Source organism: Callithrix jacchus, chromosome 1 (assembly GCF_049354715.1).
Source record: "Callithrix jacchus isolate 240 chromosome 1, calJac240_pri, whole genome shotgun sequence".
In the NCBI taxonomy this organism is placed as follows: domain Eukaryota; kingdom Metazoa; phylum Chordata; class Mammalia; order Primates; family Cebidae; genus Callithrix; species Callithrix jacchus.
This window is the reverse complement of record NC_133502.1, coordinates 171,736,327-171,752,734: the sequence shown is the minus strand read 5'-3', so window position 1 is coordinate 171,752,734 and position 16,408 is coordinate 171,736,327. Positions and strand designations below refer to the sequence as shown.

The 16,408-nt window shown below is 46.7% G+C and overlaps 1 protein-coding gene across 13 annotated transcripts in view; it reads left to right on the top strand.

Annotated features, from left to right (window-relative positions):
- STRBP (spermatid perinuclear RNA binding protein) overlaps positions 1-14,820 on the top strand; it is a 75,816-nt gene extending 60,996 nt beyond the window's left edge. For 7 of the 13 annotated variants that reach the window (XM_054236686.2, XM_035256951.3, XM_078375678.1 and 4 more), the window contains one exon: positions 1,323-3,289. In XM_054236686.2, the coding sequence (XP_054092661.1) occupies positions 1,323-1,417 (95 nt within the window). In that variant the 3' untranslated portion in view covers positions 1,418-3,289. Of the gene's footprint in view, positions 1-1,322; positions 3,290-3,364 lie in introns of those variants that run through there. The other 6 variants (XR_013536514.1, XR_001913495.5, XM_078375707.1 and 3 more) reach the window with 4 other exon arrangements.
- Positions 14,821-16,408: the final 1,588 nt, after the last annotated feature.

Sequence of the window (16,408 nt, the reverse complement as noted above, 5' to 3'; positions counted from 1 at the left end):
ATAAAAACTTGCTCTTCAATTGTCCCAGTTCTTGTTGAGTGCTGCTGTGAAAAGTGACAGGTTTCAGCCATGGGTCAGCATTTATTTTTAAGACACCTGATTATGCTGGTGGAAATGGATCAGTCAGTAACATTGTGCTGTTCTGTAAAGGGTGCAGACCGAAGTCCTCCACTTGCATTCTCACCTTGTTTGGAAAGCCAATGATGTTACTAGAAGGTAAATGGTTTCATTAAGGTACTCACCCCCATGAAGGAGCAACAGTGTGGTCCCTTGTCAAATTATAGGCACCACGTCTTAAAATTGTCTGTTTTTAGTATGAATTCACTTTCCTTTTCCCTATTAAATTCTGCTTCTGGGAACTGGACAGGACCCATCCATGAGAATGGGTTTCACAAAATATGGCAAATTTGTATACCAAATTTCTTTGGGACCACTAAACAAAGGTGAAATGGGCAATATACAACACATGTTAGTGTCACTTCTCAGATACATAGTTTGTTTCTTCTCCTTGGTCTTTTGTCTTTATTAGTGGTGGGTGATACTTTAATAAAACCTCATCACTTGCTGGAAATAGCTGTAACTTATCATTCTCATCCTGTGCATTAGTGGCTAGACATAAATAAGAGGGCCCATTTCAGCTGGGAGTTTTCATGTTTCATTGATGCGTTTTGCTGACCTATGGATGAAACAGAGCCATCACTGAGAAGAAAAAGCATGGCTGTAGTGTCCAGTTTTTATTAATTAAATATTTCCAATAGTCTTCATTGTCTTTGGAATACTATTAATTGGCAGCTGCAGCTGTATTGTTATTTGAAATTGGTCATCAAATTTGGATTCCAAGTTGGAATCTCTCTAGAGATTTCTCATTAGAAAATTCTTTTGAAGTAGCTGACTCTGCTTCATGACTCTTGCCCTCTGTAATGGTGAAAAGGGAGCTGTGCTGTTTTCCACCATGATGGCAGTCATTTCAAATGGTTTCTACCAAGTCTTTTTTTTTTTTTTTAATTTTGTTGTTTGTTGGAAGTTACTAACCATGTTGTAAACCTGCCCAGTTGCTGCAAACTTTTACATTTCTCTGCTTTACTTAAAATAATCGAGCTGTCAGTCCTTTGTTAGAAGTGGTAACCATGCAAGTTCAACTGTTTAAATTCCGTAATGAATTAAGTGTCCCCCCACCTGTTGCCCTTCCCACCCTTTCATTTTGTAATGAAAATTCCACTTACAGCTGAAAGAGCAGAGAAATATAAATGAAGCTCTTGGCTTCACGAATTTGCCTGAAATTAACATAAAGTTTTGCTTCTCTGCTCTTTTCTCCACTGTAGGTGGTTTTTTCATTGACAGCCCCTATTGCCAGCCTCTGAGCGTCGCACCATTTATTATTCACTTGGGCCCTCAAGATTTCTTCTCTGACTTCTAGAACCATCAGGTTGTCTGGCTTGAAATGGCAATTTCTATGTCTTGGTCTTAAGAGTAATGTGACACCCTGAGGCTATCCAGCTTTCAGATACACCACTCTGACACCTTCCTTTTGAAAGCAATGACTGATCATTTTAAAGAAGAGCAATACTTTGTTCAAAGCCACGGTGTCTGTTTTAAAACTTTTCCTTTAGAAACCTAGCAATATCTGTACTTAACCCCTTTTAGCGTAGTTTCTTGTCAGGGAGTTTATGGATCAATGTAGAGCTTAGAATTAGTGTGTGAGCTGTGCTATGTTCTGACAGTTTTTACACTTTTTTAGCACATAAATAGTTACATTCCTGACTGCGTCAGTTAGCGCTATTATAATTTCTCAGAGATAGGAGTCCTCCTTGAAGCCATATCCTCTGCATGGGGACTGGCGCCTAGCCAGGGATGTGGCTTGCAGCCTGTGTTGCTTCAGGCAGCAGGAGTGCCCCATCTCTTGTGCAAGGTAATTGGTCCAGTACATTTCCAACATACCTCATGCTGACTAGATGAAGTGCATGGGTGGTGAACAAGGAGCTGAGTTTACATAGTTCCTGAAGTGTTTGTAGTCTCTCTCAAATTGTTAGCCTGGGGAACCAACCACAATAGATTTTGCTGGTATTGGCATTTTCTTTTCTTTTCTTTTTTTTTAAATTTTGGGTGAATGTTTGAAAATCATGAATCAGCCACCGTTATTAATTGAAGAGCTGAGAATACCTCGTTAATGTATTTTTAAAACTGGTGTTGGACCCTCTGTGTATTTCAGGTTAATACTTTTAAGCAGTTTTCAGCACGTTTATCTCACTTTATTCTCGTTCTCCTCGGACCTTCGTAGCCATATCACTTGTATAAAATAGGCTGAGATATAGTGACTGTAAGCTGTGATCTCAGTATACAAAGGTAAGCTCTTTTATTTTCTGATTAAAGAGAAAAATAATTAACACAACATGCATATATGACAATCATATATGATGTATTTAATCTCTTAGGTCATATGTCATCGCATTACCTTTAAAAATTGTATGGTCTAAATGTAAAGTAGTTATTTTTCAACATTTGTTTTAATATCTTTGTAACAACTTTTATTCAAGAGAGACATTTCACTTACACTGAATTAGAGAGAGAGAGAGAGAGTGTGTGTGTGTGTGTGTGTGTGTAGAAACTTAGGGAATAACATGTATGTAAATTACCCACACATACCTGTTTAAGTATAAGAATTCAGTGATAGGAACAGTTCCTCTAATAAGATTTTAATGACAGGGCACTCTTTTGGCCAAAGCAGTGGAATTTCCTAAGCAGCAAGGTTGGTAACAGTGCTGGTAGGATCCGTCTGTGTGAGCTGTCAGACAGGCTGAGGATCAAAGTGCCAATTTCTCAAGGAGAGAAACCTCTCAGAGAAATGAAAGTCTCTGATCTGTGTTGTATGCCCTAATACAACAACAGCAAGAAGCCATAAAAAAAAAAGCAATAGAAAATGAAAAAACAAAAACAAAAACAAAATATTATGGTAACTATGGAAAAGTATATAATTGACTGGGTTAAGCTAATTATTTGCAGAGCCATCTTTAGCAAGACTTGGGGTGGTGAATATCGAGTCTACAGAGACCAAATAGACTTAAAGCAATCTATCTGTCTTTTCCAAGTTAGGTAGCTAGATTATTCATTTCCCACCTTACTCAGCCATCATAGAGTTCATTCATGTAAAGATGTGAGGGTTAGGCCAGATATTTAAATAAAGATTTGCTTCATTTAGGTGTGTCCCATAAATGCATTTTAATTGTGTTAGATGTTATGTGCTAAGGCTGTATTTGATATATATAGATTAAAATGAATTTCATGTTTCCTATTTGTTTCTAAGTAGCAGTTTCTTTTGATTACTCACTTTAAAGTTGCTGGGACAACTCTCGTTTTTTCCATGCAGAATCTGTATGTACATTGAATGTGGCTCTGGCATCTTTACAAGGTTGTACGAGGCATAGCTGACTAGTACTGAGTGCAATCCAGTCCTGCCGAAACAGCCCAGTGCCTATCAGGTGCCAGGTCCTCTTCTGGGTACAAGTGAACAGAGGCTGTGACCAGTGGAAGCATTTTAATTTGGAGAGTCTCCTTGTTGTTGGAATTGGGCCTATTACAAATATCCTACTTTGAGAAACAAATATTTTGTTAACTGTGGCAAAAAAATGTTAGCTTAGTTATTAATTATAAATTATTTAATAATGTAGGCCCTCTGACATCACCAAAATAGGTGTGACTTGGAAATTCACTCATTTAAAATATTTCCCTGGCAGTTTGGAGAGCCTGAAAACCTACTCTGGTTTATGTTCATGGACCTCTGTCCAGTAAGTAAATGTAATGAAATGAATAACAAAGACTCCAGTCTTTTCCAAGTAGTTTTTATAGTATAGCAACAGACAAAGTGGTTAAACACTGAGTACGTTTTTTTTTTTTTTTAAATGACAAATGAGGAAGGTTTCACCCTTACTTCCCTGTTTCTTAAAGATTTCATTAATAACTGGAGGAAAATCTTCAGCGGTGACTTAGGGGAAAGAACTAAGGAGATCCTGGCTGCCTGCCCTGCCTCCACCCAGCAATTAGATTTCTAGAGCCCTGTACACCAGGGACATTAACAGCAGTTAAAGCTGAAAACAACCTGCTCTGTGAATGGTCTTCCCCTAATTCCCATTCAACTTATGCCAGTGCCTCCTGAGAGAGGGTTGGGGCTCTTTCTGAACCATCCAGAATGAGAAATGTTCTGTGTTTTCAAACTCATACTCTTCTACAGTCTGACGCCGTGCTGTCTAGTGACCACAGGCTTCTCAGTGTTATTAGGAGTCCTGGAAAGGGGACGGGTGGTAAATGAACAACAACTGCAGAGCCAGAAACTACTGCTGAGGTGGGTTTCAATATTGATGTGTTTCTCTCTAGCCCTTGTTTACAGAGCACTGAGCTAGTATTTATATAAGAATGAGTCCCTTCCTTTGTTAATAGCATCTTCCTGAAAGACTGTTTTAAGTCAAGAATTCCAGTTAGGTTGGTTGTAAGAATAGATATCCTTTCCCACATTATCATTTTAGGTAGGAGCTAACAGATTCCATTGATGCTTTGAAGCAGCGATCTTTGGAGGTTTTTAAAAATAGTACTATAATGCAAATTAGGTTATGTAAGCTTTACAGCACAACTAGAAATAGAGAATAGAAACCATGTGGGAATCTGGGCCAAAGAATTTCTCTCCCTCCAGCACATTCCCATGGGGCTCAGGAATTAGATGAGTTAATACACATAAAGTGTTTTGAACAGTACCTGGTGCATAGTAAGTACTCAGTAAATGTTGACTGTTCTTACCATGGTTGGCCGAGGTGAGGATGAATGTGAAGAGGGCAAGGCTGTGCCAACAGGTGTTTGAGAGGCAGGTGCAGCCTGCTGAGGGTGGAGCTGTTTCGGTTCCTTGGTGCTGATAGGTGTTGGCTTCTGCCAGGCTTTGGGAGAGGACTCCTGGTATCTAGGGGTTGGACAAAGAACAGCCCCCAAAGACCTGGTGAGAGGTAGTGTGGTGAGGTTGCTGCAGATCCAAGCTTAAGGAAATCGCCGATGTGTCTGTTACAGTCATTAAATTATCAGCCGTCTGCTGCCAAGGGTTTGCAAATACTTGTTTTTTTGTGGAGGATTAAAGGGTGCAAGGGCTGATCATAGAATATTCACCTGCTGAGTCCAAGTGTCCACCCAGTGAAGTAATTTTAAAGAAAGGTGTGTCATTACAGCTGTCTCCGGAATCTAACCTCGGGGACTTACCAGTGTTTAGTAGTTAGAAAGCAAGAAACTATAAAACACAGAAAGGAAAGGAAGAAACTGACTTGTGTGCTTAAAAGGCTGTTGACTAGGATGCTTCTCTGAAAAGCACTCCTATAGCTTGTCCCTTATAGTTTGCTTTGATACTTTTAGGGGAAAAAATCTACATTTCTCACCATATGAGGCCTCCCTTCTGCCTATAAATCTTAGAGAAAACATGTCTGCCCATCTATTCATCTTTGTCTTTGTCCATTTACTTATCCATTTATCTGGACACAGTTGGGAAGTTGCTTTTCGATAAGAGGAAAATGGGTACGTGATGCAACTGATGCTGTTGCGTTAAGTAGAGAGTGTGCATCTGTGTCTACAAAGACAGGAGCCTCTGCAGAAAGGTGGGCAGATGGTAAGAGGTGAGCTAAGTGGGGAACATAGATTGAGCCCTCAGATGCTCTAAGTTTATCAAAACTGTGTGTAGCCAAGAACTGAGTGTTACCTTTAAGGAGGTAAAGAAGATTTGCATTGTAGTCAAGACGTTTTTCTTAAATCTAAGAAATATGTGTATAGCTAATGCCCTGGCAAAAGTTAGTGTGTTCCTCCCAGAGGAGGCTGTTTGGTGGAATCTTTGCCTCATTCAGCCAGCATTGAGGGAGGACTCCTTTTTTTTTTTTTGCTTTGATGGATCAGTTGTTAACATTCTAATTACTCCTTCTGAGGAGCGTCTTGGTCTCTCTTGGCAGAACTTTGTCGTTTCTTCAAATGAACTGTGCCATCCTGCTGGTGGGCAGGGTGAAGATAGCTGCTGTTTACCCAGGCAGTTTCAGCACTGGACAAAAGCTCTCTCCATTCAAGTGTCAGCTAAATGCGCCAAGTAATGAGGTGAATAGTAGCCTCAGTTTAGGTCATTTGGGGCAGCAGTAGATTGAAGCAGCAGGAAGGGCAGGGGAAGGAGAGAGAGCGGCGTTTGTATCTTGTGTGCCAGGCACTTGGACATCCTTCTGTTTCTCCACTACTTTCTTGGAAGTAGTAGTATCCCTATTTTACCAAAGAAACTGATGCTCCAAGTTACGTGCTAGACACATTAATGGAACCTAGCTCTGTTCTAAAGCCTCTTTCTGTTCTGTCATGCTATGGATTAAACGGCTGGGGCTGACAGGATGGGCTCTGCTGGAAGCCAAGCCCTCTGACTTGAGATGACTCCAAATCAGAAAACCTGGCCTAAAAAAGGGATATTTTCATTTAAACTGATCATGAAGAAGTATTTAATGTACCAGAAAGATAGACTGAACAACTGCATTCATCTGTATAAACAGAGGAAGCATTTTTATTCAAAGTTTATTTTTCTCTTTGAATTTCAATGAAATCCTGAGGTATGTTTTTTCACTTAGCTTATCTTTTCTGAGTGCTTGTCTGTGCCTGGCCTGTGATAGGTCATGAGGATGTCTTCAATGATTTAAGCCAGACTCTGAAGGCAGGCAGGTGAGGGTTCGGCTCACTGGGTACAAGGAAGAGGAGCATAGAGGGGCAGCAGCCCAGGCTTGTGGTATAAGTGCAAGAAGGTGTCCCTGGCCAAGTACTCAGCAGAGATGGGGCAGTGGCAGACTGCAGAGGTTGGCTGTCATGGCCACGCGTTCCCCTTGGAGTAGGCCTCAGGGCAGGCTGCCAGCCTGAAGTCCATTGTGTTCCCTCTAAGTTGGACCCGTGTATGGTAAGCCCTGCTTGGATGGCTTTGGGGTCTCTAATTGCTGCCTGTGAACCACTCTGCTGAACTTGTCTGAAAATTCTGCTGCTGTAAACCACTTTACCAGCTTCTTGGCTAATGAATGACAGCTGGGTCTCTGCTTAGGTGTGGGTGGGGGTGTCGGGGGGTGGTGTGGTGATGGGTGCAGGATCCTTTTAGGGAAAGGTATTCCTCACGCACCCCAGGTCATCATCTTTCTTGGCAGTTGACAATGTTTCTGTGCACCCTGCTGTAATCCTGGAAGGGAGTGGGAGAAAGGAACCTTTGAAAACTGAGGTGGTCGTGTTCTAGAGCGTGACTGTGTTGGGGAGACTGAGCGCCTGGCATTCGTAGAACGCAGTACTCTCTCAGGTCCTTTCCCACTTGTCATTTCATGGCTTGCTCTACTGGTGGGTCTTGGAGAAGCAGCGGTGCATAGACTGCTTTTCCCACTCTGCAGACAGGGAGACTGGAGCCCAGAGATCTCTCCAAACCACCTGCTGGTTTGTAGCAAAACATTGTGGCTCCTAATTAGTTTTTAAACACAAGAAGAAATAACATTTCTTAGATGTTTTTAGAGTTAACAGTAGCCCTTTCTGAGGAATTAGTTTTGAATTTCACCACAACGGTAGAATTAGAAATGTTCTCCTTTTACAGATTAGAAAATAGATGCTTAAAGTGACTTGCCCCAAATTATAGCACTGTAAGTGGCAGCACTCATGCAGTCTGAGGCTGTGCTCTGCGCAGGTGGTTTGTGTCGCTAGTGCCGGCCAATGTTCTCTCTTCCAAGCCCAGGTGGCAGCAGTGGCTTCTCCCCTCTGTGATGTGTTCTGCTCACCTTCCCTTCAGGATTCTGGGCTATCCCCTGTATGTCTTGAAACAAATCAAGCAAAAACCAACTCACATCTCCCTGATCCTTCCCCAGCCCTCCAAAATCCAGACTTTCTGGACTCATTCTTTTTCTGGTTCCTTTGTCATGTGCTCCTGGGTAAGGTGACCAACTGGTTAGTCCTAGGACAGGCAGCCCATTTTTTTGTTTTGTTTTGTATTTTTTTGCCAAACAGTTGTGGTCAGTTTCCACAGATGATCATTTTATACTGAAAATGAACCCTATAATAAAGTGCAAATTCAGTGATTGCCATTTGGAGACCTCCTCAGGGGTGGGAGGGGGGTGGGGATGTGCTGCTGGAGTGTGTGTTTTATGTTCAGCCTCATCCACGTTTTGGTTTTGGCCATCCTCCATTCCTGGCTAGGCCTTCAAACGTGCTCTAACCCACGGGATCACCGTCACAGTAGCACATTTTCCAGAGCAATCTGGTGTTGGGATCTCCTAGGATGCTTCTGTCATGTAGGTGGTCTTGGAAGCTGCTCAGCTCTCTAAAATCCTTCATTCCTGCAGAGGCTATGTTAAATGAATATGGTAGGCATCATCTGGGAGGTCAAAAACCTATGGAAATGGGCGCCTGGGGAACTCAGGAAAGCTGAAAGCACCTTGAAATGAGGTGGACCAGAAGGTGGAGGCTGGTGAAGCGGAGACTTGGAGAGAACATGGGCACTCCCGTCAGGTATTTTTAAGAGATTATATTTGTTGTATGTGGTTCCAAAGAGTAAAAGACAATTATGGGACGCCAGTGGGCAATTTGAGCTAACATACACCGGGGATGACAGAGCAAGTGGCCGTGGGAGAGCAGCTGAGGTTTGATGGGAGCTCCCCGTTATGGGCATGTTCAAGCAAGAAGCCAGTTGTGTGGATGGCGAAGAGGAATTTCTTCTGTGGAATGTCAGTTTAGATGAACTCTGATGTGGTTGGTGACACTGCCAAGACCATGTCTCCCTTTTTTGGGCACATAGATTTATAGAGAAAACATTCACTGTCACCTACTGCTTTTTACCAGACTCTGTGTTGGGGGAGAAGGAGCAGTTGGAGAAAATGTCAAAATTTGCAGCTTAGACAACTGAGTAGAAAGTGAAATCATTGACCCAGATGGAGAGTACAGGGAGGGGGTGAAAGATTTTCAGGGGATTTGGACAGAATGAGAGTCCTCCTCTGTGCAGGGAGAAAGGCTTCAGCGGGTCTCCCCCTCCCTGCTAGGGATGCTCCTCACTGGCCCTGGGCTGGGGGCTGGCACGCCCATTCCCAGGTCTCCCACCGAGTGCAGGAGAGGAGCCAGGCCTCAGAATGGAAGTGCTTATTGAGTAACTTACCAAGAGTTACAGGCTTCCCATTGAGACAGATGGGGGATGCCCAGGAGGGGAGTCAGGAGAGGCCTGGCGTGCGCAGAGAGAGTGCACCCACTTGGAGAGCATGAAGGGCCTTGCTGGGGAAAGTGAAATGGTTAGCAGAGTGAAGTGGCAGGTGGGACACAACAATCTGCAGCCATTTCTTGAAAGGCCCTGGGTGCTATGTCCTTGAGTGATTACTATCATCCACGATGGTGAGAGTTCAGAGGGTGGATTGGGACAGTTGGGTAGCCAAGGACCAGAGTCAGGAGCACTGATGAGGAAGATGCTGTTGCCATCAGGCAGGCAAGGCATGAGGGATGCTGATGGATCACGGCAGCAGAGGGATGGTGAGGCAGGAATGGCATCTCCTCACAGGCCGGGTTCCTCTGCCAGACTGGGTAGGGACAGGAAGATGATGGCCCCCAACCCTGGGCCAAGGAACAACAGCACCCATCCGGGGGAGGGAGACCTGCTGGAGTACTTCTCCTGGACCACTGCTCAGTGGGCAATGGAGAGAACAATAGTGTCTCTGACCAGGATGGGGAAGCACAGGGGAATAGAGGAAGATACTGACGGGCATAGAGGAGATGGAACGGAGCGAGGGCCATCTCCACCTGGCTAGGAAATGGGGGCTTTGTAGGCCACACTGCATTGTGCTGGAGAGCTCCAGCGTCTCTGTTGTCAGTGGGTAGGGAGGGACTTGTAACCTTTCAGCATCTTCATCCTTTCCCTGAGTTTCTACCGGCCTGGGCTCTCCAGCCAGGAGTCACAGGTACCGGCTGGTTGTTCATGCTGAGGCCTTCTGCTTGGCAAAAAGTTAATCCATTTTTAACCTAAGCAAGGGTTGGAGCTTGTTGGATTCAGCATCTGTGGAACACAGTCTTCAGCCTGTGTGAAGGTGTGGACATTGCTTCCAAAGTTCTTTAAGGGAGGGAAAAGACCATGATATTGTGAGATGACCGGAGGATTTGTTTCGGGTGTCAGTTTTGTGTCTGTCCCAGTGTTGCCACCTTTGCTTCAAAATGGATGGGGAGAACTGAAGTCCAGTGTGGGTTTCTGCACCTGTTTTCTACAGCGCTGCTGGGGACTGTGGCTCAGGTGGCAGCTGTGGATACGGATCCGGTCAGCCTTTGGGTGGCCAGAACTCCAGGGCCAGGTGTCTCTTAGCTGCAAGCAGCCTTGACTGTTACTCAGCAGGCCACACAAATCTCACCTCCAAAGAGGTGAAAGGTGAAAATATATGGTAATTTAAATATAAAGGACTTGTGTCTGCAAGTCCTTTCTGTCAAGGGCCGGATAGTAAGCATTTCAGACTTTATGGAGCATGTGCTCTCTGCTGCAACTGCTTAGCTCTGCCATTGAAGCACAAAAGCAGCGCTTCACTTTCACATACACAGGGCTGCAGCTTGCCAACCCCTGCAAAGTAAGAGGCATTTTGCTGAAGCTGGCTGTATTTCGCCAACCCCTGAGACATGACTTGCCTTTTGGCTTAATCATGATCCACCTCCCCACAGAGGCTTTCTGAGCATCTCTTCTGTGTGAACGCTGACTCAATGCACAGGGCGATGTAGTTCCTGCCCATATGAAACTTGGGTTTTGAGTGACACGTGGGACACTGAAAGAGGAGAGCAGGTGGCTAAAGAGCATAATACAGAACAGGGCTCAGGGAAGTCCAAGGTGACAGGGTCTTCAAGAGAAGGGCTGAGGTGAGTCAGGAAAGCCCCGAAGGCAGGCTGCTCTGGAGCAGGGTCTTAGAAGAGGAGTAGGCTGCGTCTCCAGGAAGGGAAACAGGACCAGGCAATGGGTGAGATTGTGTCCGACAATGAGAACTTCTGCATAGTCACACAGGCATGTGGGGTCCGCTGGGAAAGGGCCAGGAGGGTGGACTGGATTCTCCAGGCAGTAAGGAGCCATCAGACAGTTGTGCTCAGGAGGGTAATGTGATCACAAATGCTGATTAGAAATGTCACTGGCTATGGAGGACCATGTCTGTGGTTATAAATTATACTTTCAGTTTAGTCTGGACTTTTTGGTCAAGGTATTTTTGGTACTGGAGTGGGAAAGATAGGCCCAGAGAGCTGGGCAGATTTTCTGACCACTGGCTTATATTGGGCAGTGAGGGCCCCACCTTTATTTTGACCTGGCAGAGCTTGACAGAATCTTCCTTCTTCAGGCTTTTTCTCTCCTGCTATCCTAAAGATCATTTACAAGGGCAGGATAAACAAAGATTCTGTCTCCAAAGTTTGGCTTGGGGCCTCCTCAGCATATGAAGGTAAAGGGGCGAGGACAGGCTGCCCCTTGCTTCCAAATCAAGTCACATGGTGGGAATGCTTTATGGAACAGGTTGCTTCCTTTGTACATGCCCTTGGGCCCTTGGCCAGCAGGCCTCAGAGAAGCAGAGATGCTAGCCTCTCCTCTCCAGAGGCTGCCAGCTACTAAGGGAGGGTGAAGCGACTACTGCTGGGGGTAGACTGCTCTGGGCTGGGCCTGACATCAGGTGTAGGGAGATAGAGGTGAATCAGACATGGTGGCTGCACTGAGGAATGCTCAGTGTAGCTGGGTGAAGAAAAAACCCACAGATGTTTATAGCACTGTCTGCTCTCCAGTCTTTCCTCTTACAGGGGTTTCTAGGCACGTCGAAGGGAGCTTCCATTCAGAGCATTGGAGAGGTGCCAGGGACGTGAGCTGCTGCCAGTTGGACATGAACGAAAGCTGGGAGTGGCTACTGTTGCTGTGCAGTGGCAGCAGCACAGTGTGCGTGGTTGAAGGGGTGGGTAGGGCTGGAGAGGCAGGGCCCAATACAAGTGCCTCTGCAGGTGCGGATTCGGTGAAGCCCAGCAGCCCTGTGGGGTAGGTGATCAATGCAGCTCAGAGAAGGGAAGGTCCTTGTCCCCACCTGCCTGAGCTGGTAGGTGGTGGCCCGCTTCACACAGCTGTCCCATGATGCTGAGGAAGCGGGAGCAAGCCTGGGCTGGCATCTCTGCACTGTGAACCCCCTTTCACAGGCCAACCTTGTTTCTGGCCCTCTGGGACAGAGTCAGGAAGTGAGGACCACAGTGCTGCCCTAGCACAGTCGGGCCAGGTGTGGGGAAAGGCAGGAGGGAGGTGTGCTGTGCTCTGACCAGCCTGGAAGGACCTGGAGAGGCAGGAAGCCACTGAACACTTAAGGAACCGGGTGCTACTTACTCTCGATGAAGTTGTTTTGATTGTCTCTGAGAATCTGGTGAGGGGTACAGAAGGAGGAGTTGCCCCAGGTGGCTGCTGTCTTTAGACTTGCCGGGCTCCCTCTCGTTTGGAAGTGGCTCTCGGAGTTTGCTGCCTGGTTCTCCTCTTATGGGCATAGAGTGCTCTCAGGCTCTGATGGTAGGTGTGGAACTTCTCAGGTCTAAGGAGCACCCTTGTAAATTCTAGAGGAGTTTCTGGGTTTATGGAAGGGAAAGTGACAAACTGGAGCCTGGCATAGATGGATGTCGGGTAAAGAGAATGCAGCTGTCCCTGGCTGCGGTGCCAGGTGTGGCCTTTCATGTGGCAGCCAGTCATGGGCAGTGGCTGCAGCTTCATAGGAAGGCTCTTGTCTGTCAGGCAGTGTAGTTAGTTACAGACCAGAGCCTTGCCAGAGCCAGCCCTGTCCCCGCCTATGGGCACAGGCGCTTTACCATCTGTGCTTAGGGAAACATGATGGTCAGAAAGTTTTCTTGACTCTAACCTAAATATTTCTGTTTTTGCAAGTCAGATTATTTTAATTGTTCATGGATATGGATCAAGAATAGGAGTTTAAGGTAGCTAGGGAGGCGGTAAGAAGTTCCTTTTCCACCCATAATTTACAAGTTGTGTTTTAGGTTCCCAGCCTCCTTCCTCTGTTCTGGGTAGCTCCTGCTTTCCACCCTTAGGGATTCTGGTGTGGTGGGTCAGTGGCAAGACACTCAATCCAGACACACACATTTCCAAGGCACAAAGATGTCACTTACCAAGCCTTCTGGTGTGCAAACACCACTTCTCTGGCGCTCGCAGGCTGCAGCCCTGACCCCCAAGATAGTGATGGTGGCCAGTGCATGAGGTATGATTTGGAAGTAGCCAGGCAAGGCCTGGTTGCAAAAATACCTCTTCTCTCCCCTGACTGTAAAATAGGCCAGAGGTGCTGCTGTTAGACGCACCCCTCTCCCTACCCCAATCACTTTTCATGCTCAGGCCAGCTTTGCAGTCAGGTTCTGTTCACTCCGCACCCCCATTTCTTAGATGGGGTACTGAGCACTGCTTTTCCCTTAGCTCAGTTAATATGGCAGCTTCTCAGGGATGGGACTTACCATGGCTGTGGGAGATGCTTTGCTAATGTTTAGTACCTTTTCTGGGGAGGAGGGCTCATTTTTAGAAACTCTACTGGGGAGCCAAATTGTAGGCATCCGACCAGAGGGCCTTGCTCTCTCCTCCCAGGAATCAAGAGTAGCTCTGGCTCTCTGGGAAGCTGTCTCCAGCCTCCAGGTGGACATCCTTTCCAGCATACCAAGGCTTATGGAGGCAAAATGAAAGCTGGTCCACATGGGAACTCCCTGCTTTTGTCCTTTCCTTGGGCAGACACTGTACAGTTTAACCCTTAGCGGTGTTTATCCTTTTTCCACAAAGCATCTTTGGACTCAGGCCTTTCATCCTGGACCATCTGTCTGGCCTGTTGTGCTGAACCTTTGGTCTCTCTCAGTGGCTGGTTGGTCCCAGCCACTTCTTCACAAGGTTTCCTGAGGTAACCATAAATTAGGGCAGTTGTACTTCCAGGAACAGTGAGGTTGATGGGCCTGTTCCCAAGGGTGCTTTGGCAGGGGGTGCTGGGAAGGGGCTGGCCTAGGGTCAAGTTCATCATACCATTAGCCCTACAGCCCCATGCCTTTGTGTCCTGGCTTACCTGCCTTGTAGTGGTCCTGCAGGAGTGGAGCCTGTAGGACTTGCTTCTTGCACGCTCCAAGGAGAACTCTGTCTGGGAAGGAGGTGGGAAGTGCAGCCAGTCTGGACCTGAAGCCCTCACACTAAGGAGTAAGGTAGCCCTGCTCCCCAGCCCTTCCTTAGCCCCAAGGGTTGAGGGAGTCAGGAGAAGGCTGAGCAGAGTCATGGATAGAAAACCTTTCCCTACTGCACGGTTACACACATGACATTGGACTCCTGGCTGTAGCTCACTCTGGTCTAGTGAAGACCAAGTTAGTTTTTAGAAATCTAAAATATCTATCATGTATCTATTTACTGTGTTTTTCTGAATACTCAAGTGTAAATAGTATAATTTGCAGTGCAAAGTCCTTGGCAATAACTTTGTGTATCATGTTTAAAAATACTGGAAACCGTGACCACCATGGACTGTTCTTCCCCTCTGAGGCAATTATTACATGTAGGACTCTGAACTTTAAACCTTCAGCGTGACTGAAGCAGCAGCCTGCACATGTGGATGGTCATCAGTGCCTCGCCCAGAAATGCCTGGCCTTCATCCAAAGGGACCCTGCTGCCACGAGTCCTCCAGGCAGCACCCACACTGTGGCTCCTTCGCACTGAGTATGTTGGACTCTGCCATAGACTGACCCTCTTGTCTGGCTGCTGCAGTTTGTGTGTAATGCCCTGACATGTTGCATTTTCCCCATTTGGATAAATAAAAACAAATGCTTCTGTCACACACAGTAATGGACTGTTCTCTGTAGGACACACTCTGGTAAAATGAAGGATCCAGCTTTGGTGAAAGGTTCAAGTGCAGGCTCCCTTTTCCTGGCCCTTAAGGCTCTAGTTGAGTGCAAAGGGATGAAGGGCTGAGGATGCTTGAAGTGGGGTGGATGGCTCCTGATAATGGACAGTGATTTGGGTGGGGCCAGGGCCTAATTCATGATCCTGTTGTGGTCCTTAAAATCCTGCTTCTCTGTGGTGTGAAGTTTCCTCAACATGAAACATGAACCTGGCAGCCTGGCACAGTGAGTGGTAAGTTATGTCCTATTGAGTGAGTGCTGACCTCGCCCTTCATCGTCACACCTGTTCGGGGGTGGTAACACCCAGACAATACAGATCCAGGAACAGAGCCTCAGGGTTAAGGGGCTCTGCCCAATGGTGTTGAACTTCTAGAGGGCGGCAGCCATTGGAACCCAAAGATGAGGCTCTTCCTCCTGCTTCCTGGTCCCCTGCAGTTGAACTTCCCTAGTAACTGAGAGCTCAAGACCAGTAGTACCAGCCCACTTGGAGAGATGAGGACAAAGGTCCAGCACCCAGGGAAGTGGTCTGGCAGGGAATCAGGCCAGGGGCTGCTGCTGCTGCCTCCAGGTAAGTGGTGAGCTGTGTGGGCAATGGCACTGTTTTTGCCTCACTGTGTAACTCAGGGCTTTGCGTTCTCCCTGTGTATCATCAGGCCGAATCTACCACCAAGCAAGAATTGACTGAAGAGCTGGTCGGGCCAGCCCTCTGTTGTTCCCAGTCTCATTCCCAGGCTTGCCTTTCTGAACTTGAGGGACAGCCAGGCTTTCTTGTTTACAATTGCCACAGGCCTCAGCTGTGCAGGAGACAGGTTGTAGAGGTGGAACTGGGCAGAGCAAGGGAGGGAACATTGCTTTTCTTGCCCTTGGGCCCTGGAGGAGAAGGTGAAAGTATGTGGTCGGAAAGACTGAACTCCTCGATACCTTTCACCTTCATTTTCAAATCTGGGAATAACATCACTTAACTCAGGGGTGTTCTGACAATTGGAGGGAGAAGAACACAGGAGAAGGAAGAGTGGAGAGCTCAGCAGCCTTGGTGAGCCAGGCACTGGACCCACTGCACAGATCCGGAGAACTCAGGAAGGTTAAGTGAGATGTACGCCCAAGCGCATGGCCTGGCCTTGTACCCTGCGTTTGTGTATGTGTTGCTTGCAGTACAGTGCTGTGACAATTCCTACCCACCTACTGCTTCCTGTGGTCATCGTTCAGAAGCCACCCTGCTGGCTACTGACAGAAGTACGAGTCAACATCCCCCACCCGTCTCTCTGAGCCCATGTATCTTCACCTACCAAATCCTATCAAATGGGGAGGGCAGAGAACTCAGCACGCACGTCTGTTGTTCTGAGTGTGGCTCAGTGCCCCTTCTGCACAGCTCCAGTCCTCATGTCTGTCTGCTCCAGCTCTGTTCTTTCATGACCCCCCAAATGAATCTTAGAAGAACATTTAAATCCCAATGTCAGAGGAGTCTGGCACGTCGCTGAGCAGTGACAGGGGCTCATGTCACCTGCTGCCCTTCCCTTTGCACAGGCTG